The 23,046-nt window shown below is 41.7% G+C and overlaps 1 protein-coding gene across 4 annotated transcripts in view; it reads left to right on the top strand.

The window, feature by feature from the left end:
* Positions 1-23,046, top strand: part of PTPRG (protein tyrosine phosphatase receptor type G) — a 761,444-nt gene that overhangs the window by 593,929 nt on the left and 144,469 nt on the right. For all 4 annotated transcript variants that reach the window (XM_024124118.3, XM_024124116.3, XM_024124115.3 and 1 more), the window contains 2 exons: positions 8,898-9,055; positions 21,145-21,337. In XM_024124118.3, coding sequence (XP_023979886.1) covers positions 8,898-9,055; positions 21,145-21,337 — 351 coding nt within the window. The remainder of the gene's footprint in view (positions 1-8,897; positions 9,056-21,144; positions 21,338-23,046) is intronic.

The raw sequence follows: 23,046 nt of genomic DNA, 5'->3' as shown, positions 1-23,046 counted from the left end.
TGTTGGGGACCTTCAATGTGAATCCTATTGAATTATATCAACATTCCTATTTCATCAGTTCTGTAACTCTCATGTCTTCATATTTTTATTGAGATGTAATTGACATATAACATTATGTTAGTTTCAGGTGTATAACATAATGATTTGATATATGTCTATATTGCAAAATGATCACCACAATAAATCTAGTTCACATCTGTCACTACACAGTTACAGTTTTTTTCGTTCATATTTTAACAACTCTAAAATTAGGACACACCTTCCAGGTGATCCTGTATCATTGCTTAATTAGCAACTTGTTGCCTTTACTAGTGGTATTTGAAATAATAGTGCATCTTACGATTGATGGTGACATGGATATGAAGAAATCTAGGATTTATTGGTTATTTAAAATACACCAACTACTGTGTTTGTTTGTTCCTTCATTCTCTTTTCACATAGATTGGGCATCTACTATGTTCTGGGTGGTGTTTTTGTTGCTGGATATACAGAGTGAACAAAACAGGCAAAGGCTTTGCTCTTGTGGAATTATCCGGCTCTTGGAGGAGACAGACAGTAAATAAGTGAATGCATCTGGGAAGGAAATAAACCAGGTGTGATGTAGATGGTTAATAGCAGCGGGAACAGCCTTAGATGGGGCGCTCAGGGTTGGCTCTCAGGAGATGAACTGACATCTGAAGAATGAAAAGGAATCACCCATATGGAGTGGGGGTGAGAGTAGGGCAGGCATTGTAGGCAGATGGTAATAGAAAGGTGAGAAGGAAGGTGATGGTCAACAAGGGAGAGGGCAGAGATAAGACGGGTTGCAGAGTTAGATCATGGAGGGCCTCATGGCCGTGGTGAGGAGTTTGGGTTTTATTCTAAAAGAAGTGAGAAACCACTGGATGATTTTGAGCCGGGCAGGGTCGGGGTTAGGTTTATGCTCAAAAAGCTAAATGAGTTCTTCAGTCTTCAGAGAGATTTCCTCAGCTGATCATGTTTATGTCAGCTGCAGGTGAGGAACTGGGGGCCCAGGGCTACAGAACTGGGTAGTAGAAAGCGATACCCAGACTCCCTCCCCACCTCACTGTGTGAACTTGGTTCAGTCACTTTCCCTCTGTGGACTTCATTTTCCTTATTTGTAAATGAAATAGAACTAGCGTCCTTTGAAACTCTTTGGGACCCCGCAGAGTTCTCTGTGGTTCTTGGGTGACTTCCCCAGGATCCCCTTGTTGTAACTTCAGTGTGGTGCTTTTTCCTTAAAATCACCTGTCGTGAAGTCTTGCAGGCAGCTACACCTTGAAAACGGTCCAGCCCCACTTCATTGCCCCGTCTTTGCCGTTTCATCCTCCTTATTGATGAGAGGGAGAGATGATGTGCATAACAGTCTACATCCAATCAGATAGAGCACGTTTCATTTCTTATATTTAGGTCATAAAATTAGTTCCTTGACTCTGCCACCATCTGAATTATAGTGTAATGCTCTCTTACTCCCTGGTGGCTTCTAGATGCCAAGCTCCTTAAGTCCCTGGATTCTGGCCTTCAGGCTCTTGCTTTCCATCCCGACCTCCCACTTCCTGATGCTGTTGGGCAGGCCCTTCTGTCACCAGCTTGTCAGACCCGTGGCCCCTCCCAGGTCACACAGCCCATTGTGCCTAGTCCAGGCTTAACCCAGAGCTGCTGACTCTATGTCTAGTGTTTTGGCCTCTTCACAGTTTTTAGCCCAATTCCAGATTATCCTTAACCAGCAGCTGATTTTTTCCTCCTAGAGCTGTCAGATTTGGGGCACTTGAACTTTTCTTCCACTTTCCCTTTTGCTCCACTTCACTCCAGCCACACACCGGGCAGAATCCCTTTGCAGGGGCTTTTCTCTGTGCCTGGAATGGTCTCCCCAGGTAGCCACCTGGCTTGCTTCCATCTTCAGGTTTTTCAATCAAATGCTTCCCTCTCAACGAGCCTGCCCTTTGACACTTTTTCAAAACAGTGGTCGGGGGAGACCTCATCGAGAAATTTGTCATTCAAATATGAGTAAGTTGTTAGCAGCTGAAAGGCATTTGGTCCACAACCAGCCGTGAATAGAGCAGTGAAAAAAATGTTCCAGGCAGCGTGAAGAACCAGTGCAAAGGCCCTGGGGTCGTGTGATCATGGACCAGCCAAGAGGTCAATATGGCTCAACCTAAGGGCCAGAGAGTAGCAGTGGATGAGGCTGCAGGACAGGGAGGAGCCCACTGACACAGTCCTCATAGAAACTGGCTTCTCAAGTGTGATCAGCATTTTTAAAAATGCAGAATCTCAGTCCCCATCCCAAACCTACTGGATCAGAATCTACAGTTTAACAGGCTTCCCAGGTGATTTGCATACACATTAAATTTGAGCAGCACAGTCATAAATCTTCTCCCATTTAGCATGACCTAATCCTCAGTTTTTTTCCACTGTCACTCTCCCTACCTTCCCCAATACGAAGCAGAAGGCCAGTGCTACCCCAGTGATTTTAAGCTTTTAAGGAAAAATTAATAACTTTTCCTTATAAAAATTTTGGGAAACCCTGAAGAAACCGATCATTGGGCTAAACACTGAAACTTGGGCTTTCTGTTCTTAGTTCATTTTATATACTTCCCTAAAATTGGTTGATTCCTTGTTTTGGGGATAGGACTGGTTTTCTTCCCCTAGAGACTATCACATTCTGTCCATATACTTTCCAATGAAATACTTTGTTCATTTGGGTGTGTGTGAATTTTTTCAGTATAATTCCATATTTCTCGACTACTGTACAGTTTTCATCTCTGTGTCGATCGTCATGTTTTATAAAGGCTTTCTTTTTTCCTATATAACCAAAGCATTGAAAATATTAGGTTATTAACACACTGAAAAATGCAATCAATCAGGTGATTATCATCTAATGCTTTAATGATCACATTTTTAATCCAATTATGCATGTTTGAATCTTTCAAATTTTCTTTAATTAAAGATTGCCTCCTAGCACTGCTATCAGAAATAAGAAATTGAACAGAATCGAGCGAGATATAATTTAATGTTGAAAGAAAACTGCAAGGATAACTGGGCCGCTCTGGGTTTAATGGCTGACCATGTCTTTAAAGCCCTCATACAGAATTTTCTAATTGATAAGAAAAATTTAATCATCTCCTGATATACTCTGTTTGCATTCAAATAAGGTATTTCTTTTTCTAAATAAACCTCCCCTAACTGATTATTCATATTGTCGTTCAGAATGCTTGAAAATGAAAGAGTTGGGTGAAATGTAGACTACTTAATATAGTGTGTATTTAATATAAGTCATACATTATTCATAATTTTTGCAATTTGAATAACTTTGAATTTCGCATCCGTTTCTCATCTTTTTCTCTGATGAACAATTAATTATTAAAATATAATATTGTCTGCATACAGCACTGGGATACTTGAAAGTGGAATATGAGATTCATTCCTTTTCAGTTCTTTCAGCTAGTAATGCACAGTACTTGCTTATTGTGGTATAATGGAGTGGATGGTAGGATAAGTAGAGTATTTCAAATATTTTTCTCAACTAGTTAAGTGTCTGGGATAGGAATGTTTCGAATTCAAATTATTAATTAGAATAAAAGTTGGAGGCAGAGTGCTCTGATCTGGATGGCTTTGGGGTCAACTGCCCTTTTATCATCGGATTCATTTAACAAGTATTTATCTGTGCTTATTCTATGCTAGACACTCTCCTAAGCCCTTAACTACTGTTAATTCATGTAATGCTCTCCTGATACGATAAACCTCTGGATGAGGTCATTATTATAATCCCATTTTACAGATGAGGAAACAGTGACAGAGAGGTTAAGTAACTTGTCTTAGGTCAGAGCTTTAAGTAGACCAGTTAGGATTCAACTCCAGGGGCCTGGCTCTAGCAGTCCCTCCGCTTTATAACATGTACATTTATTAAGATTTTCTTAGTGGGAGAGTTTAAGTTTTTAGCTGAAAAGTACATTCTTCCTTCCTCCCAGTGGCTGTACTCAGGAACACCCAATCTTGGGTCCAGCCATTTGAGAGCCTTGTGGCTTCTGTGAACTTTGTGGGCAGTGCCAGAAATACAGGGGTACCGTTTCTAAAGTTACTTATAACAGTTAAGCATTGTGAGCACCCCATTTGCCAGTGGAGCACTCCTATGGGACTGAGCAGGAAATGGAATTTTTAGAAAGATCAGCAAAAATCAATGTTCAAGTTGAACTTAGAAAAGTCAAGCGAGAAAGCAAACAGCTCAGGAATTAATTCTGTAATGTATGTTCATAAAATAAATTACCATTAGTGATGGGGACCCCTGAACATGTGGCATGCCTCACCCCCAGTTCTTGCTGTGGCTCTCAAGATGACTCTCTGACACTTGCCCCCCACCCTCCTATACTTGGCTTGCAATCAGGAGGGCACAATATGGCCCGATGGCCAAATCCATGCCACTGACTGTTTTTGTATGGCTCCTGAGCTAAGAATGGTTCTCACATGTGACCCCTAATTAAGCGAAATGTTCTTGCCGCCTTTCCCCTGCCCCAAAGAATTCCTTTCTTCTCATTAGTACATGTATATTTTTTAACTTGTCCTCAGTTATTAGCGTTATGAACATTGTTAATAAGGTTGTGGAAGTGTGTTTATTATATAGGTACCTATGTAACAACTTTGATTTTGCCTCTTGGCCCTGCAAAACCTAAAATATTTACTATCTGGCACTTTACAGGAAACATTTGCTAGTCCCTGGCTGAAAACACAAAATAAGCTGGCTGGCTCTCAGCCTAGTGCTTGCCTTGATAAGTGAGGGCTTATAATGGACCAGAGAGCACAGTGAACCAGGTGCTTGCCTTAATAAATCAGGGCTCACAAGGCACTGTGCTGAAGCCCCTCACATTTATTAGCTTGATTAATCGTCACAGCATCCCTGAGGGGTAAATCATCTCAGTATTCCTATTTTACAGGCAAGGGAAGTAGCTCAGAGAGGTTAAGATTTTTTCCCCTAAGGTCACACAGCCGTTAAATATCAGTTGATTCCGAAGGTCATGCTAAGAGCTTTGACAAAGAAAACTCTAACGTGCAGTGCTCAGATTGATGGAGACTGTGTCAGACATGCTGTGCCTTTGCGGCATCAGTAATCCAGTTAAAAAATAAAACACATGCACGAACGTTCAAGGAAGTGCATGGCCGTGTGAGATATACATGGCTAGGTCTTGGTAGCTTAGAATAATAATAATAATAGTGGTAATAATACAAGTAGTAAGAATTAGAAGGAGAATCATATCTGTCATTTATGAGATGCTTACTCTCTTCCAGGCTCTTTCTGAACCCCTTTCTTATATTGATTTATTTAATCTTCGCAACAGCCTAGGAAGGTATAGTAACTAAGGTCATACAGCTCACAGGTAGAGGAGTTGGGATTTGAGCCCAGCAGGCCGACAATCTGCTCGTTTCACCAATCCCCGTAAGGGATGGAGAAATGAGGTGTTGATGAGGTCTTCAGCGTTACGTGGTATTCCCTGCTCCCAGGCTTACTGTTTCAGATCCTAAGCGGTGTCTTTGAAGAAAGAATCCCATCCCAGTCTCTGTTTTCTCCCTCAGTTTTTGAGCTTGGGTCCATTACTTCTCTCTGGTCTCCCATTTCCCTAGCTGTAACATTAAAGAATTGGACTAAACTGGTGGTTTTCAAAGTGTCCCTGGGTTCCCAGCTCAGCTTCAGCCCCGGTGGCTGCACTTTGGCTGTTTGAGTTGCCTGACTCCTGTGTAAGATTTGGTTTGAAGAAGGGGTTCTTTGGTTCCCGAGGCCACTGACCTAGGGTGGTCTAAGACCCTTTCAGGTCTCAGAATCCTGAGATCCAATGGCAGTGATGGTGGTGGAATCAGCAAGTAGTGAAGCCCCTCCCTTTTCTGTCCCCTTCACCAACTCCACCCACCCCACCACTGATCTGATTACACCTTCTAAGCAATTAAATCAGAACCTGTGTCTGAAGCCCTTGGGTTGATCCAGGACAGAGAAACCCTTCTGCATGTGTGGCAATGGTCACACCTGCAGTTTCCACCAGTCCTTGCTGAATTCAAGAGCCCGTACGAGAACTTATATGAGTCCTGATCCCGCTGAAACTGTGTTCCCTTTTGAAATCCACCCACTTCAGATTGGTGGGGCAGGTGTTTCTCATTTATCTTTTTCTATTTAAAGCCACAGCCTCTTCCTCGAGTGGGTGCTTTAGATGGGGGCTTTGCTGCCTCGGGCTTACAGGGATTGTCTTGTCACTACCTGTCTGCATACAGCGTGCTTAACTGCAACCCTAATATTGGGTCAGGCCCCTAAGGGAAGACTCTAAAGGTTTTCCGGTCCTTCAATCTGGAGCCCTTTATCCTAAGGCAGGTGAGTGTGCTGCCGGGTGACGCCGGGTTCACCTGCAACTTGACGGAGAAATGAAGGTGGTGATTTTGTGGTTCATGATACCGGGGCCTGTGCACCTTCTATTGCCTGGGGCCTTGTGTTGACTGTTTGCACGGTCCAGGAAGTGCAGCAAGCAAAGGCCAAAAACGGTTCCTTCTCTCAGCCAGGCACGCTTACAGAGATTTCCCCCATCATTAGGCTGCTGGTAACCGGGTTAAATTAAAGCCCAGATTTGCCAGTGGGCAGAAGGGTGATTCTTTTCTTTCCAGCCTTTTGTCCCGTAGAAACTGCTTTTGTCCTTTTGATTGTAGAACCCTATGATGTATGCATTAGTTAATACTTAATTTTTCCCTTTAAAAAATGAATTGAAAACCTTTGTGAGAATCGGCCAAGGTTTCTGAGCCTCGTGAATAACTGCTGCCACTTTACTGTTCATTAGTGACCTTGGGCTTAGTGATTTAACCTCTCTGTGCCTTAAGTTCCACATCTGGAAAATTGGAGTATTAAAAGTACATACTCCATAGGGTTGTAAAGTGAAAGGGTGTGGTGATGGCTTAAGAATAATGAAAGCCTGGATTCCAAACTCAACTACATTGTTGTACATTCCAGCTCTGTAAATTGGGGAGAGTACTACTTCATGGGACCATTTTAAGTATTAAATAAATCAATCTTTGTAAAGCTCTTAGAACAGTACTTGGCACACACAGTAAGTGCTGTTTAAATGTTTGCAGCAGATGAGTACCTAGAAGAGTGCCTGACATATAGTAAAAGCCAAATAAATATTATTTTGTTCAACAAATCTCTACCAAAAGGAAATTACCATTTTCATTATTCTGATATAGTTGATTTCTGCTGGGTTTTTGCCTTAACCCCCAGTTACATAGGCCTTTTGCGTCTAAGGATACACATTTGCCCAAATATGTATACTGCTTGTTCTGTATGAAGGAAAAGGAGGGAGGAGGTGTAAGGCTGGGAATAATATTCCTGGAAGTCACAGGAGTGTCCATGAAGTAACCTGGAGCCTTGAGGTCCCCGAGAAGTGTCCAGGGGTGCATGGAGGAGACCATAGGGGAGCTAAGGCAAGCCATTAGCAGGACTGTAATAGCCTTATTACGTCCCCAACAGGAATGAGGTGGGCATTCCAGACTTAAATGCAGCGCTAGACGTTTGAAGACCCAGGTAGGGACTAAAACACTCTCTGATTTGTGAAAGAAGCTGGATGATCTACTGGGTCTGATTGAAAGTGTTATAATATAGTGCCTAAACTCTGTTGTACTGCTGATTCCTGCCTCAGGACCTTTGCACATACTGTTCTCACAGCTTAAAATGCTCTTCTTTTCCTCTTTTGCCCCCACAGATCAATATTCACCTAGTTTACTTTAGCTTCTTCAGCCTGAGTCAGAATTGTGCAAGCTCTGGTGTCAAGGTGCATGGGTTCACATCCCAGCTTTGCTATGTAGGAACTAACCTCTTCTCTAACTTGTTTTCCTCGTAGAGTTATTGTGAGATATCATTGTTGGGTCCCAGCTTAAATGTCATTTCTTCTACTTAAGGGAAGACCACTCCACTTTTGTAAAAAGAAGCCTATTTTCAGGGCCATGATTTTACAAGTTCAGGGCCGTGACTTGATCTGAATAAGCCTTGGGTGAAACCGTAATGAAACGTAACCAGCTTTGGAATTGCACTTTACCATTAGCTTACAGTTTTCTTTTCCTACTTAATCTGTCATGGGAGTCCCAAAGTTTGTTCGCCTGATTATTAGTTCATAAGGATTAGACGGAGAAGGGGTCTATGATGAAACAAGATGGGGTATAACTGAATCACTTTGCTGTACACCTAAAACTAACAGAATATTGTAAATCAACTATATTTCAATAAAAAAATTTAAAAAATTAAAATCAACATTAAAAAAGACTTTGTACAGAATATATATTAATATATATAAAATATCTCATTAATGATTTTAATTTTGATTACATGTTGAAATAATATTTAAAATATAATGGGGACTTCTCTGGTGGTCCAGTGGTTAAGACTCCATGCTTCCAATGCAGGGGGCGTGGGTTCGATCCCTGGTGGGGGAACTAAGATCCCATGTGGCATGGCCAAAAAAAAAAAAAGGATTAAATAAAACGTATTATGAAAACTAAAAAATATATTTATTGGAAAGGGGCAAGTTAAACAAAACCAAGTCTCTTCCTTTTCTGCAGGATTTAGTGACTTGACTATGCTAGTGTTTTGTCTATTTCCTGGAGGAAGAGGGAGCACCTGAAGCGTTGCCCACTGTTGTTTACCATGGAACCCATTTTTCATGAAATGCAGTGCGGTACGATGTCTCAGAGCACACACACCCTGGGAAATGCTGCTTTGTTTTCCATGGCTCTCCCACCACCAAATGCTAGTGCTTCTCGGGATGTAAATAAACACAAGACTTGTGATGTGGCACCCGCATGCCGAGGGTTTTGACCGTGTGTCTGCAGCATAGAACGACTCACCACTGTGCTTTTCTTTTCTCTCTTCCCCCAAACAGAGAAGGAGACCTTTCTGGATCCTTTCGTCCTCCGGGACCTCCTGCCTGCATCCCTGGGCAGCTATTACCGGTACACAGGTTCTCTGACTACCCCACCGTGTAGCGAAATTGTGGAGTGGATAGTCTTCCGGACGCCTGTCCCCATCTCTTATCATCAGGTAGCTATTTGGCCCCCAGAGGGCTTCTGTTTTTACTTGTTTTGAGTTGACTTAACTCGCTAACATTGCTATACTATATCAGGGTAAGGATTTTTTTTTTTTTTTGGCATCCTTTGCTTCTCATTGATTCTTTTCGTTTTTTCCAAGAAACATGTTTTTGCACCCAAGAACTGTAAAATAGAAAACATGGTTGCTGAGCCACAAATTAACTAGCTGAGGAGAACTGCAGGCATGAAATCAGGTATCTTGTAAGTATTCAATCTTGAGGAGATAGTAGCTACCCTCTGTGATGACTCTGTGCCAGGAACTCTTTTCAGCTCTTTATATGTGTGAACTCACTTAATCTTCATGAACAGCAGTCCTATGAGGTAGGTGCTATTTGTACCCCCGTGTTATAGAGGAGAGACAGCAGAAGTGTAGTGACTTGCCCAAGGTCACACAACCATTACCCAGCCATGGTGTCTGATCCCAGAGATCACGCTTGGAGCTGCTAAACCTCCTCTAAGTTCAGAAAAGAGAAATTTGTATAACTGAAGAAATGAAAGAAAAAATACCATTGACTGAGCTCTTTCTGTGTGATAAGTATCTTACATCTCATCGACTTAGTTGCAAAACAACATTGAGAATTGGGTATGTTGCACAAAGACGGGACACATAAGAACATCGTGGCAGGGACAGATTGCGTAACAGGCCCAAAGATTCGTGGTCAATGAAGGTTGAAGCCAGAAACCAAGCCCGGGTTTGTCTGATTCCAAACCCATGCTTCTGACCCCTACATGGAGCTGCTTCTCTCTGAGTGTGGCCTGGCAGATGTCACAGGGAGGTGGGTTTAGGCTGAGCACGTAACTGTGGGTAAGAATTTGGTGAGATGGGGACGAGGTTGGGGGCAATGTCAGAGGAAGAGGATCCACCAGGGGATGAAGGGCTTTGAAATCACCTCATGAGGAATCATAGATGGAAGGGGAAATAGAGAGGATACGTCAGTCATCAAAAATGCAGCTTGCACGGAGGTAGAAGAAGAGTAGATTTCTCCTCCATAATTTCAGAAAATAGAGCCAAGAACAATGGGTAGGATTTGTAAGGAAGTGGATTTGAGCCATTGACCCGGACTGTCTAAAAAATGGAACATTCCTATCAGAACCGTCCATGGAAATGCCTCCCCAGCATTGGACAGCTAGGGGTAAGGCTGATGTAGAGGGAGAGTGGAAGTTTTGAAATTATGTGATAAATGTCAGTAATATAACTGAAGAGGACACAGGCAACAAGATTATGAACCTGGCTGGCTTGGGGAATAGTCCAAAGATTTTCCTAACAAGGGCAGAGAATATAGAAAAGGGAGTGGGGGAAATAGGATTGGATGATGTCCTGGCCAGGGCTGTTTGGGGTGTCAGAAACACAAACCCACTTAAAGTAGCTTCGGTAGGGGGAATATTTGAAAGAAACCACAGTAGGGTCATCCTGAGATGAAGTCATCAGGACCAGGACTGGAACTAGTAAGTGAGGCACAAACTTGACTTTCTGCCTTTTGGGGACCGCTCTCACATCTTGGAGTTTCTACCACGGCTTTGCGATTCTGTACTTTTGCAAACTTCTGGTTCCTTCTCTCTCCCAGTTTGAGTGTGGTTTTCTTTGGAGGGGATTGGAGCCCAGTATGGTTTCTCTAGTACCAGTTAACCTTTCAACTCAAGGGCCAGCTACCACTGACAGTTGTCTGGGTCTGGAGTCAAGTGTTCAGGAAGATAGATCCGAATAGACATTAGCCAGCAGCACACTGGCTGGCCTTGGGTCAGCTGTCCTTTTTTAATAAATCAGCAGAGGTGCTGGTCATGTCCTGACACATGGGTGTTGCCACTCTGGGGGCAGTAAGTGGAGCAGGTTATCTAGAAGGAGTTCCGTGCAGGAGAGAGAGCCCACCAACAAAGGCAGGTAGTGTGGGACCAGGGGAAACAGATTCATTTGGTCTTCCTGCAGCTGGCAGACATTTTACCTTGAGCTTTTTTTTCCTTTTAATTCCATCGTGATGAAAAAAGAAGGACTAGCAATGTGGCTGCGGAACAGGATCTGCTGGCCTTAAGGAGGTAAAGAAATACGAAACAAGTTTGCTTCCTAATGGTGAAGCCAGCCGTGTTTTATTAAAATAAAAGAAAACTGCAGCCCAAATATTTATATCCTCAAGGTTTGGGGAGGGGGGCGGGGGCAGGACTTTGAAAAGGGATCCTTTTTGTCGATTAAGATGAATGCTTTTGTCCTCAAAGATATAAAGGCTTGAGATAATGAGGTTAAAAAATTCAAGTTTGGCTTTTTTTTTTTTTTTTTTTTTTTAGGAGGCCCTGTGAAGGGGAGGCATAGAGAGGTAATTGTTTAGTTGGGGCTGGGGGAGGGAAGAGAACCATTAACACATACTGGGTTTCATTGCAGTTTAGTGGGCCTAAACAAAAGGCAGATTTTTAGGCTTGGATGTCTTGTCAAGTATTTGTCAGTTAGAGGCGTTTTGACATTTGGGAACTGGATATATTCGAAAGTGCTTTGTTAACATCTTTTTATGCTTCTACTCTGCCACCCATACACTCAGAGAGAAATAATGGAAGAGTTTTTCTCCACGACTTCCAATGTATGACCTCTCTGTAGGTACTATTGTTTCAAGAAAATAGTGAAGAAATAAATTAATCATAGTGGCTCCCCAGTTTCTTTACTCTAAACCATCTTAGATAATACCTTACTTGTATCAGGCACAGCTTCATGTATCCTTTTCTGTCTCCCAAAGGGACGAAACAGCTCATTTTCATGTGGCCAAACCGGTTCCTTGCTGGTGAGCTGAGTGGAGGTCACAGCTGTGTCAGTCCTCAGACAGGAAAGCCTCAGCCCCCCAAGTATTATCGGTTCACACCTTCCCACCCCGACCCTGCCAACATGCTTTCTGAAGTTAGCACAGAATGTTCATTTCAGAAGGGCAAACGGCCAATTTAGAGAAGCCAAGTAGACACAATTCCATGTCTGCTTCTGTGAGAAAGAAAACATTCCTAGTTCTTCATCCTTCTTTTTCTCCAAAGGTTCTTCTCTTCTCTTATACAGTGTGGGTACCTGTCAGCAGTGAAAAGGAGAGCAGGTTCACCGTAAAATACAATGCTGAGCACAAACTGTTGACCCGTATGATGTGGATTTCTTTAAAGTCTTCCTGAGTAAATATGAGCAACTCCGTATTTTCCCTCTTTTGTGGGCCTCCTTGGTCATTCAAACCAGCCCCGCAGCTAGTGAGCGCTGACTCCGGCTTCTGTGATGATCTAGATCTGAATACGGTGTTGCTAATGGAATCACACCATTCCGTTGGCTTGGTTGGTCAGCAGACAGCATGGCTTGTGTGGCTCCAATAAAACATTGACCATAAATATCAGGCAAGAATCATGCCATGATTTTGTCACCCAAACAGAATGGCGGCACCGCCAGTCCTGCTGTAGGAGGTCAAAGGAGCAAGGACTAGCACATTGAGACGGTTGCCTGCCTTGCATTCATGATCAGTCAGGGAACATGATCGTTTTTAGTCCGGTGTACTTGGATGTGTTTTATTCTAGAACAGTGGCTCTCAGATGGTAGCGTTTTGGCCATCGGACGCTATCCCAGCCTTCCCTTTCCACAACTGTTGGCTTCCGTAGTTTTAAATATGACACTGCCTATAATATTCCCTAGCATGAGTTTTATTTAAGTGCCTCTTGGAGGCGCTATCAGAAAGGAAATAAATGTCAAAAAGGCTAGTTTACTTGCTTTATTTGCATGACTTTTTAAATTGAAGTTTATAGTTGATTAACAATATTGTGTTAGTTTCTGGTGTACAGCAAAGTGATTCAGTTATATTTTTTTTCAGATTATTTTCCATTATAGGTTATTATAAGATACTGAATATTGTTCTCTGTGTTATACAGTAAATCCTTGTTGCTTATCTATTTTATGTATAGTAGTTTGTATATGTTAATCCCATGCTCCTAATTTATCCTTCCCCCACCTCTCTTTCCTCTTTGGCAACCATAAGTTTGTTTTCTACATCTGTGAGTCTCTTTCTGCTTTGTATATATATTCATCTGTATTATTTTTTAGATTCCACATATAAGTCACATTATATAATAATTGTCTTTTTCTATCTGACTTACTTCACTTAGTATGATAATCTCTAGGTCCTTCCATGTTGTTGCAAATGGCAATATTTCATTCCTTTTTATGGCTGAGTAATATTTCATTGTGTGTGTGTGTGTGTTTGGCACATCTTCTTAAACCAGTTGTCTATTGATGGGCATTTGGTTTGCTTCCAAGTCTTGGCTATTGTAAATAGTGCTACTTTGAACATTGGGGTGCATGTGTCTTTTCAAATTACAGTTTTTGTCTTTTCTAGATATATGCCCAGGACTGGGATTGCTGGAGCATATAGTAGCTCTATTTTTAGTTTTTTAAGGAACCTCCATACTCTTTTTCATAGCGGCTGCACCGATTTACATTCCCACCAACAGTGTAGAAGGGTTCCCTTTTCTCCACACCCTCTCCAGCATTTGTTATTTGTAGACTTTTTGATGATAGCCATTCTGACCAGTGTGAGGTGATACCTCATTGTGGTTTTAACTTTCATTTCTCTAATAATTAGCGATGTTGAGCATCTTTTCATGTGCCTGTTGGCTATCTGTATGTCTTCATTAGAGAAATGTCTATTTAGGTCTTCTGCCCATTTTTTGATTGGGTTGTTTGTTTTTTTTATATTGAGTTGTATGAGCTGCTTGTATATTTTGGAAATTAACCCATTGTCAGGTGCTTCAATTGCAAATATTTTCTGCCATTCCGTAGGTTGTCTTTTTGTTTTGTTGATGGCTTCCTTCGCTGTGCAAAAACTTTTTAGTTTGGTTTGGTTCCATTTGTTTATTTTTGCTTTTATTGCTTTTGCCTTGGGAAACTGATCTAAGAAAACATTGCTACAATTTATGTCTGAAAATGCTTTGCCTGTTTTCCCTTCCAGGAGTTTTATGGTGTCATGTCTTATATTTAGGTCTTTAAACCATTTTGAGTTTATTTTTGTGTATGGTGTGAGGGTGTGTTTTAACTTCATTGATTTACATGCAGCTGACCAGCTTTCCCAACACCACTTGCAAAAGAGACTGTCTTTTCCCCATTGTATATTTTTGCTGCCTTGGTTGTAGATTAATTGACCATAGGCATGTGGGTTTATTTCTGGGCTCTCTATTCTGTTCCATTGACCCATACATCTGTTTTTGTGCCAATACCACACTGTTTTGATTACTGTAGCTTTGTAATATTGTGTGAGGTCTGGGAGGGTTATGCCTCCAGCTTTGCTCTTTTTCCTCAGGATTGCTTTGGCAATTCATGTTCTTGTGTAGTTCCATGTAAATTTTAGGATTGTTTGTTCTAGTTCTATGAAAAATGTCATGGATAATTTGATAGGGATCACATTAAATCTGTAGCTTGCTTTGGGTAATATGGCCATTTTAACAACATTACTTCTTCCAATCCAAGAGCATGGGATATCTTTTCATTTCTTTGGATCATCTTCACTTTCCTTTCTCAGTGTCTTATAGTTCTCAGCATATAGGTCTTTCACCTCCTTGGTTAGGTTTATTCCTAGATATTTTATGTTATTTTGATGCAGTTTTAAAAGAGATTCTTTTTTCTTTCTCTTTCTGGTATTTCATTGTTAGTGTAAAGAAATGCCACAGATTTCTGTATATTAATCTTGTATCCTAGTACTTTGCTGAATTCATGTATTAGTTCTAATATATTTTGTGTGGGATCTTTAAGGTGTATGACTTTTTTTTAACCATTGTTGTCTCTGTCATAAAGAGTAGAGCAACTCTTTTGAATTAAGACTATGTTCCGTATGGAGCCAAATTGTTCCATTCTTGGCTACCTCCCTCATCCAGATTACTCAACTACTCTGCTACTCTATGTCTCAGCTTTCATCTGTAAAATGGAAATGATAACAATACCTACTTTTTGGAGTCATTATAGAGATTAAATGATGGGATGTGTGTAGAACGCTTAGACTAGTGCCTGGCACCACAGGAGGTGTTCAGGAGATACCAGGTAGGTTTCTTTGTTGTTGCTTTTTGTTGTTGTTGCTGAAGCCACTAGGGCAGCACTGTCCAGTAGCAACTAAGCAAGCCACATCCATCGTTTTAAATTTTCTGGTAGCCACATTAAAGCATGTAAAGAGAAACAGGTGAAATTAATTTTAGTAATGTTTTATTTAACCTCATGTATCCAAAATATTATCCTTTCACCATGTCAGGCTGGCCACATTTCTCACATTTATCTCAAGGCCTTAACAACTAACGAATCACTTAATTGAGAAAGTTTCTATTCCAACACTACATAACGTGCAGTGATTTGAATAAAAGCAGTTTTTTTAAATGGTGGGTGAAGATGCCATTTTTAATCCATAACAGGTAGCTTTCATTACTAATTATGGTTAAATCCTCTTCTTTCTATAGAAGGTCTTTCTTTAATTGCCTTCATGCAAATCTGTCTGTAGCTACAGGGGGAGGGAACGGCCTGTAGTTAGCTAGCTAGTCTCAGATTTTATTTTTGCAGCCATGGTTCAATAAGTAAAACTTTGGATGCTCCAGGCTATTGGGAATTTAACTTTCCCTCATTATTAGCTTGTTTACTAATGAGGCAACCAAACAAGGCCTGACCCATCGCGTCTGAAATGTATGACGAAACTCAGGTCCATGACCTTAGGTGTGACGTTACAGTCCCTAATGTTTACCCTGGAGTTTATTATTATTCTTATAATGGACTCTGGTTTTGTTTAATTGCCATTCTATATCCATCCTATCAAATATTGTGCACATCAGTCTTTTAAGGGTTCATAATTATATTACTTTTGATATTCTCTCATTGCCCCCTTCAGCCATGATGGTCCCCTCCCCACATGTTATGGACCAGAGCTCTTGCTACACTCAAATGGCATGAGTAGATTTCAACTTTCCTTTGATTCGAACTGACAGATTAAAAACTCATTATTCTCTGTAATATTTTTACAATAAAAACTAAGTTGAAATGATTTATATACACTTCCAGCCAACACATTTGCAATTCAAGGTTAAAACTGTTCTTGAAACAACACCAGTTAAAATGCAATTACAGCTCCCCAAGCAGGGATAAAAGAAAGAAATGTTTTACATGTTCACTTCAAAAGTTAAAAAGCCAATTAAATATTATAGAAATAAAAACTTTCATTAATTTTCACTAAATGATAAAGACTTCATTAGTTATATTAAAGATAAATCCAGGTGTGTTTATTACCTGCCCCTGGAAAAGAATAAGATGAAGAAAAGTGCTGGTTTTGGGAGGTGGATTCCATTTTCTTCTTGCACCTGCCATCTTGTTCATGGTTCCCAGTTCTTCCTGTGTTGGACCATAGGCTGTTTCTTTCCAGAGTGCAGAAAAATGCAAACAAGTTTATATCGCCAGTAGTGAAATGGCAGTAATGAGTGTCCTGCATGCTAGGGACTTTGGAGGTCAGCTAAAAGGAATTGTTTAGGGACTTCTACTATCATCAGATTCAGTTTTTCTGCTACAGTGTTGCTCTTTCAGTGAATAATGCTGAGGGCCTGTTACGCATGTGGCGTGAAGTGACTGAAAGCATGCAAAACAGAGTCACACGGTCCCAGGCCTCTAATCCTCACTTCACCTCTCAGTTCCTGTGTGATCTTGGGCAAGTGACTGAATGTCCCTCAGCCCAAGTTCCTTGTCAGTCAATAAGAATAAGAATAATACCACCAGCGTTACCGGATTGCTATGAGGATTAAGTAAGAGAAAGCATATAACGTTCTTGGCACCTTGCTTTGTGCATAATCAATGCTCAGTAAATATTAGTTGGTAGTGTTAGTGCTATAATAATATTATTAATAACAATGTTACTTTAATGTTATTATTTTGAGCTGAGAACAAGTTAGAAACCAAAACAATGTCTATGAAGTACTTGTACCTGGCCCATAATGGGTTTGATGCATAGACACTGTAAGGTGCAATATGCATTATACAGATACATAAACACATTATATATGTATACTGTACATTGTAAATATACATATATATTATAAAGAAGAAAAGGAAGGCGAAGCCGCAGAGCTTCTTATAGTTGTAAGCTTAGCATGCAATCGTAGTTACCACATTCCTCATAAAATAATAATAATAACAGTAATGACAGTAATACTTAGTGGGCACCTTTGGTGCGTCAGGAATTATGCCAAACCCTTGATCTGTAGTAGCTCAGTCAATAGTAGTAACCAAAACCACATGAGGTGGCTAATGATGTTAGCCTCATTATACATGTAAGAAAACCAAAGCACAGAAACATTAAATACTTTGACTGAGGTCACACATTTAGCAAGTAGAGTTTAAAAACAGAGTTTGTGGGCTTCCCTGGTGGCGCAGTGGTTGAGGGTCTGCCTGCCGATGCAGGGGACACGGGTTCGTGCCCCAGTCCGGGAGGATCCCATATGCCGCAGAGCGGCTGGGCCCGTGAGCCATGGCCGCTGAGCCTGCGCGTCCGGAGCCTGTGCTCCGCAACGGGAGAGGCCACAGCGGTGAGAGGCCCGCATACCGCAAAAAAAAAAAACAGAGTTTGTAACCCAGGTAGTGAGTGGAAGCGTTTTGCATATGGAGAATAAGACACAGGCCAGAACATTAGGACTCCACGGTAAGAATGGGAGGCTGTTGAAAGGTATTAAACAGAGGTGTGTGCTGTGATCTCATGTACATTTTTGAAGGCTCACTGTGTGGATATTAACTAGATCTAGAAGAGTCAAAGAGTTTACACACCAAAAGTGTGGCCCCGTCAGAGGCCAGATAGACACAGCTTTGAAGTTTGTTCTATGACTCCAGCGTTACACGGGGCTGCCATGTGGCACCACTGTCAGAGGCACCTTCCTATTGTCATCTTCTCTGTAAATGGCATCCCACGGAACCCAGCAAAGTGGAGGTCCGGGTGGTGGCCAGGTTCACCTTTTACGAGTTTGGGTCTCGAGGCAAGGGTTAAGGACCAAGGGACAACCTCTGGCCCAGATGATTGCTGATCACCTGCCAAAGTGAAAAGTATAGGCTCCCCTTTGCCAATCCGGGGATCGTGGAAGTTTCCACTCAATGGCCAAGCATGCCAGTTACCAACAGGAGAGGCCACTGGCAATTTTCATTCAATTCAGAGGAATGACAGAGTTTTAGTAAACGCTGCCAACCTACCGAAGGACGTTTGATGAGTCTACTAAGCTTGTCCTCCTTCTTCCTCTTTTATGAGACTGTCAACAGAAGCTCTGATCCAGGGGACAGTATAATATCGCCAAGGCCATCAGATCACTCTCAGAACCATCACATACTTCCTTTGAGATCTTCGGGCAAGTTGAGTTAATGACAAGGGTGTGGATGAGCTTTTCAGCCATAGCATGTCGTTAAGCTGTAAGAGCAATTTAAGCGAAAGCATTTTTGTGTTAAATTCAGAACCTACCTCTTTTTACATTTATATGACTAATTCTTTCCTGAGGCATCAGAAATAAACTTTTTAGGAGAACTAAATGTTAGCTGTGAAAGAAGCAAGTATTTGAGAGAATAAACAAACCTTCGAGTCACATTGCTGAGGGTCTCCCAGGCCATCCTTTCCTGGCATCTCAGAGATGAAAGTATTTCAGGACAGATGGCTAGTCTCTTCCAGAAAATTTCTGGTCTTACTTGCTATGTGTGGCAGCCCAGTCCATTTTTCTAAAAAAAATCACCCTGAAAGTTAAGGAATTCCTCCCTCTATTCAACTCACGTCTCTAAGGCTTTAATTTTAACCAGTTTCCTCTTATTTGGCCTTCTTTGGACATGGAGAAGAGCTGGTCAGCATCTTTCACATACAAGGGCCTTTCATCAAGTTACTCCTTACTCGCCTTTTCTTCACACTAATAAACAATTCCACTTCCTTTAACCTTTCCGCACAGGATTTACCCTCCATCCCTTTAATCATTTTGGTTGGTCTTTCCCTAGACTGTCTCCAGAGGGTCTTTGTTAATCCCTTTCATGTAATTTTAAGAAGTTATTTTCTCTGAGGAAGTCTTGAAATCTTCTCTCATTTTTGGAGGCATTCAGTTCTGATTTTGGTAGTCCTATCCAGTGAGTACACCTTGCTAGGTTGAGTTGATTTTTCCTTTCAGCACCTCCAATTATTTTCATCTCAGTGGGTCACCTTTGGACAGCGTAAACAGCCCAGTTTTCTTAGTTTTTCTGCTTTTATTGCCTTTCTCCCTTCATTATAAATAAACAGGGAACATCAAAAGGAAGAACGGGAAGAAAGGCAAATTCTAAATAGCAACGATGTGAGTTGTTAGAAGAGAAGTTACATGAATTGTAGAAAATTAGAATGATAGGGGAATAACGGGCTACTTTTGCTTTCAGGCTGGTTGAGAGACCACCCTGCTTCTATTACCTTGATGAAAAAGCAGAAAAGCCTTCATGGTTTTATTATCACTTTCCATGTGCAGAAGAATTGGAGGGGAGGTAGAATGATAAGTGAATTCATATACTTAAATGATTTTTCTTGGCTATGTAAATTCATTGCCTTCTCATGCAAAGAGAGGGTGTGTCAGACTGGAAGCAGGTCATTCTCTGTGTCATTCTCTGAGGCTGTTTGAGAAACACTGGGGTTAGTTCCAGGCTTCAAGACCCGCATCCAGAAATCCAGGTCCTAATTCTCTTGTTATCTTATCCGTTGGCGTTAGCCACCTCCTGATCCCAGAAGTTTAGGGCAGCCACTCCACGCCTGCTTGGGAAGTGTTTTTCTAACACCATCCCACCTTGTAATTCTCTCCTGCAGAAAGCCTTCTGATTTGGCATTCAAGGAGCCAGATGGGCCAGAAAAAGTTCAGTTTCTCTCTTCTTTATTTCATTTTCTTCCCCCAGCTCAAGGAGTTGGTATTTTTGGTGGCTGGGCATTTTACGTTACACTCCATTTCTTTGGTGACAAGAATAACTTTGTGGTCCATTGAGAACAAATCGCTGTCACTCAGCCCCTGCTCTATTCCTCTCATATAATAGAATGACCCTTTCTTTTTTCCCCCCAGTAAGCAGAATGTTGAAGGCTGCAAAGAATCCTTTTTGATAATAAAAATATGATCCTGGAGTGCTGATTTTTTTTTCTTTGCTTTTCCATAAAAGTTTGGACAGTAGTCTTATGGGAAATGTTTCCTAATAATAATAATGATGATAGCAGCTAATCTTTACTAAGGGCTTACTGGCTGCCACATATATTTTAATCTTTTCAACAACCTTAAGATAGGCAGTACTAGTATTGTTATCTGTTTTACAGATGAGGAAACTTGAGTTACAGAAAGCTTGAATACTTTGGCTCTGATTACCCATCTGGTAAATGTTGAACTTGGGCAGTTTAACCTGCACGCCATGGGTCTGGCAACTTGTGACAGCGACTGCTGAACTGGATCCCTAGTGTGTAGGAAGACGCTTAGTAAGGATTAAATCGCAAATATTTACTGAGCTCTTATGCTTTAGGAACTGTTTTAAACACTGTGCATGGATGATCTCATTTAATGCTGACCCAAACCCTATCGGTCGACGCTGCTGTAATTCTCACCATTTTATTGAGGAAGAATTGAGGGTCAGAGAAGTTAAGCAACTTTCTCAGCGTCACAGAGTGCTTGAGCCATGGAGTCAGAATTCCCACCCAAGAAGTCTGGCTCTAGAACCTGCCAGTTTCACTATAACTCTATGCTGCTTCCTGTAATACTGAAGATCTTGCTGGGGGCCTGAGGGGCGGTGAGGCTGCAGCAGAAAGACTGGGCCTCTTGTCTGAGACACAAACTGCGAAAGTTCTATATATCCTCAAATGCAGTGTTTTCCTGGTTGGTTGGCAGGACAGAAACCGCAGCCAGATAGGCCCATTGGCAGTGATTCCAGCAGGAAGCCTGTGTCCTGCTGGGTTTGTCCCACACGGCTTTGTCGGGCACTTCCTGCCATCTTGTGTTTTTGTCACCCCTATTGGCTTTGGACCCCATAGCTTTCTAACCGATGTTCTTTTTTCTCCTTTTCTCTGGTTCTCTGTTCAGCTCGAGGCTTTTTATTCCATCTTCACCACGGAGCAGCAAGACCACGTCAAGTCAGTGGAGTATCTGAGAAATAACTTTCGGCCACAGCAGGACCTGAACGACAGGGTGGTGTCCAAGTCTGCCGTCCGTGATGCCTGGAACCACGACATGACAGACTTCTTGGAAAACCCACTGGGGACAGAAGCCTCTAAAGGTACATTTGGATTAAGTGCCCTTGCCCAGAGGAAGATTCCTTATCATAAATTACTTTAAATGACAAGGTGTTCAGAACCAGCCAAGAATTGGAACATGCCGTTAAAAGCATGTTTCTGTGCTAAAAGTGACTTGTCTGGATGATAAATAGAAGCATTTGTGGGAATAACTTCAGTTAGCTACTTTCAGAATCGCCCTTTTGACTAGTAACATATTAGTCTTTCTCTCTGTAATTTAACCTTGTAGCATCAACCCTAACTAGTTGATGTTTTAAAGCTTTCTGGTGTCTTACTTTTTAACTGTTTCCCTGCCGCGATCAGGTGTTTGTCTCTGAGCTCAAACATCAGGACGTCAGACTTGCTCCCAACACCCCAATCTGCAGCTTTCTTACTAACTTCCATACCAGCCAAGAAGTCTCCCTCCAGCTCTCCACCCCCACCAGACATCACATGGCCTCTTTTTTTTTTTTTTTAATTTATTTTATTTTTGGCTGAATGCAGTCTTTGTTGCTGTGGCGAACGGGGGCTACTCTTCGTTACAGCACGCGTGCTTCTCATTGCGGTGGCTTCTCTTGTTGTGGCTCACAGGCTTCGGTAGTTGTGGCACGTGGGCTCAGTAGTTGTGGTTCACAGGCTCTAGGTGTGCGGGCTTCAGTAGTTGTGGCGCACGGGCTTAGTTGCTCTGTGGCATGTGGGATCTTCCAAGACCAGGGATCGAATCCGTGTCCCCCGCATTGGCAGGCGGATTCTTAACCACTGTGCGACCAGGGAAGCCCCAGATGAGGAATTTATATCACGAGTGAATATAATATCTGGTAGCTCACAATTGCTGACGTTACGACAATTACACAGTTCTTTCCTAATAAATGGGCTGAACATATGACATATCAGTTGTGCAGAGAGGATGCACAGCCCTTCTTACCTATGGAAGTTGGAGAGGATACTGGTTTTCATTGCATTAAGTTGTCAGAGTGGCCAGGATCTTCCACTGAATGGGCTTTCTCTGAATTTGAGCAGAGCCATGGACCCATCCTTAGATAGAGAGAATCAGTTCTTCATTTTACAAGGTTACAATGATCATGGTGTGTCCATTGCTGACTCTTAAGATGGGTGAATACTAAAATGTTTTGTGATCTTTCTAGACACAGAGAGAGTTGTAGATGCATCCTCTTTCTTTTTTAAACCTACTATTGGAGTGTCACATACAGAAAAGTGCACACATAATATGCACACAACTTGATTAATTTTCACAAACTGAATATACTTGAGTAACAAACACCCAGATCAAGAAACTGATATCATTTGCTTCCCAGAAGCACTTCCTTTTCTTCACTCCTAGACACTATCCTTTCCCAGGGGTAACTGTGACCATGAATTAGCCTTGCCTCCCGGTCAATTTCATATAAATGGAATCAGCCGGTAAGTCCTCTTTTGTGTCTTGCTTCTTTTGCTTTACACTGGCTTGGAGAGTTATCTATGCTATTACACGCAGCTGTAGTTTGTTCTTTCTTATGGTTGAATTTCATTGTATGACTGCACCTGAATTTATTTATCCATTTCAATATACATGAATATATGGATTATTTCCATGTTTTGGTAATTATGAAAGTTCTTGAACATGGCTTTTATTATTTTTTTTTTTTTTTTTGCGTTACGCGGGCCTCTCACTGTTGTGGCCTCTCCCGTTGCGGAGCACAGGCTCCAGACGCGC

This window comes from Physeter macrocephalus, chromosome 18, assembly GCF_002837175.3.
Source record: "Physeter macrocephalus isolate SW-GA chromosome 18, ASM283717v5, whole genome shotgun sequence".
Classification (NCBI taxonomy): domain Eukaryota; kingdom Metazoa; phylum Chordata; class Mammalia; order Artiodactyla; family Physeteridae; genus Physeter; species Physeter macrocephalus.
This window is presented reverse-complemented; position numbering and strand designations above follow the sequence as displayed.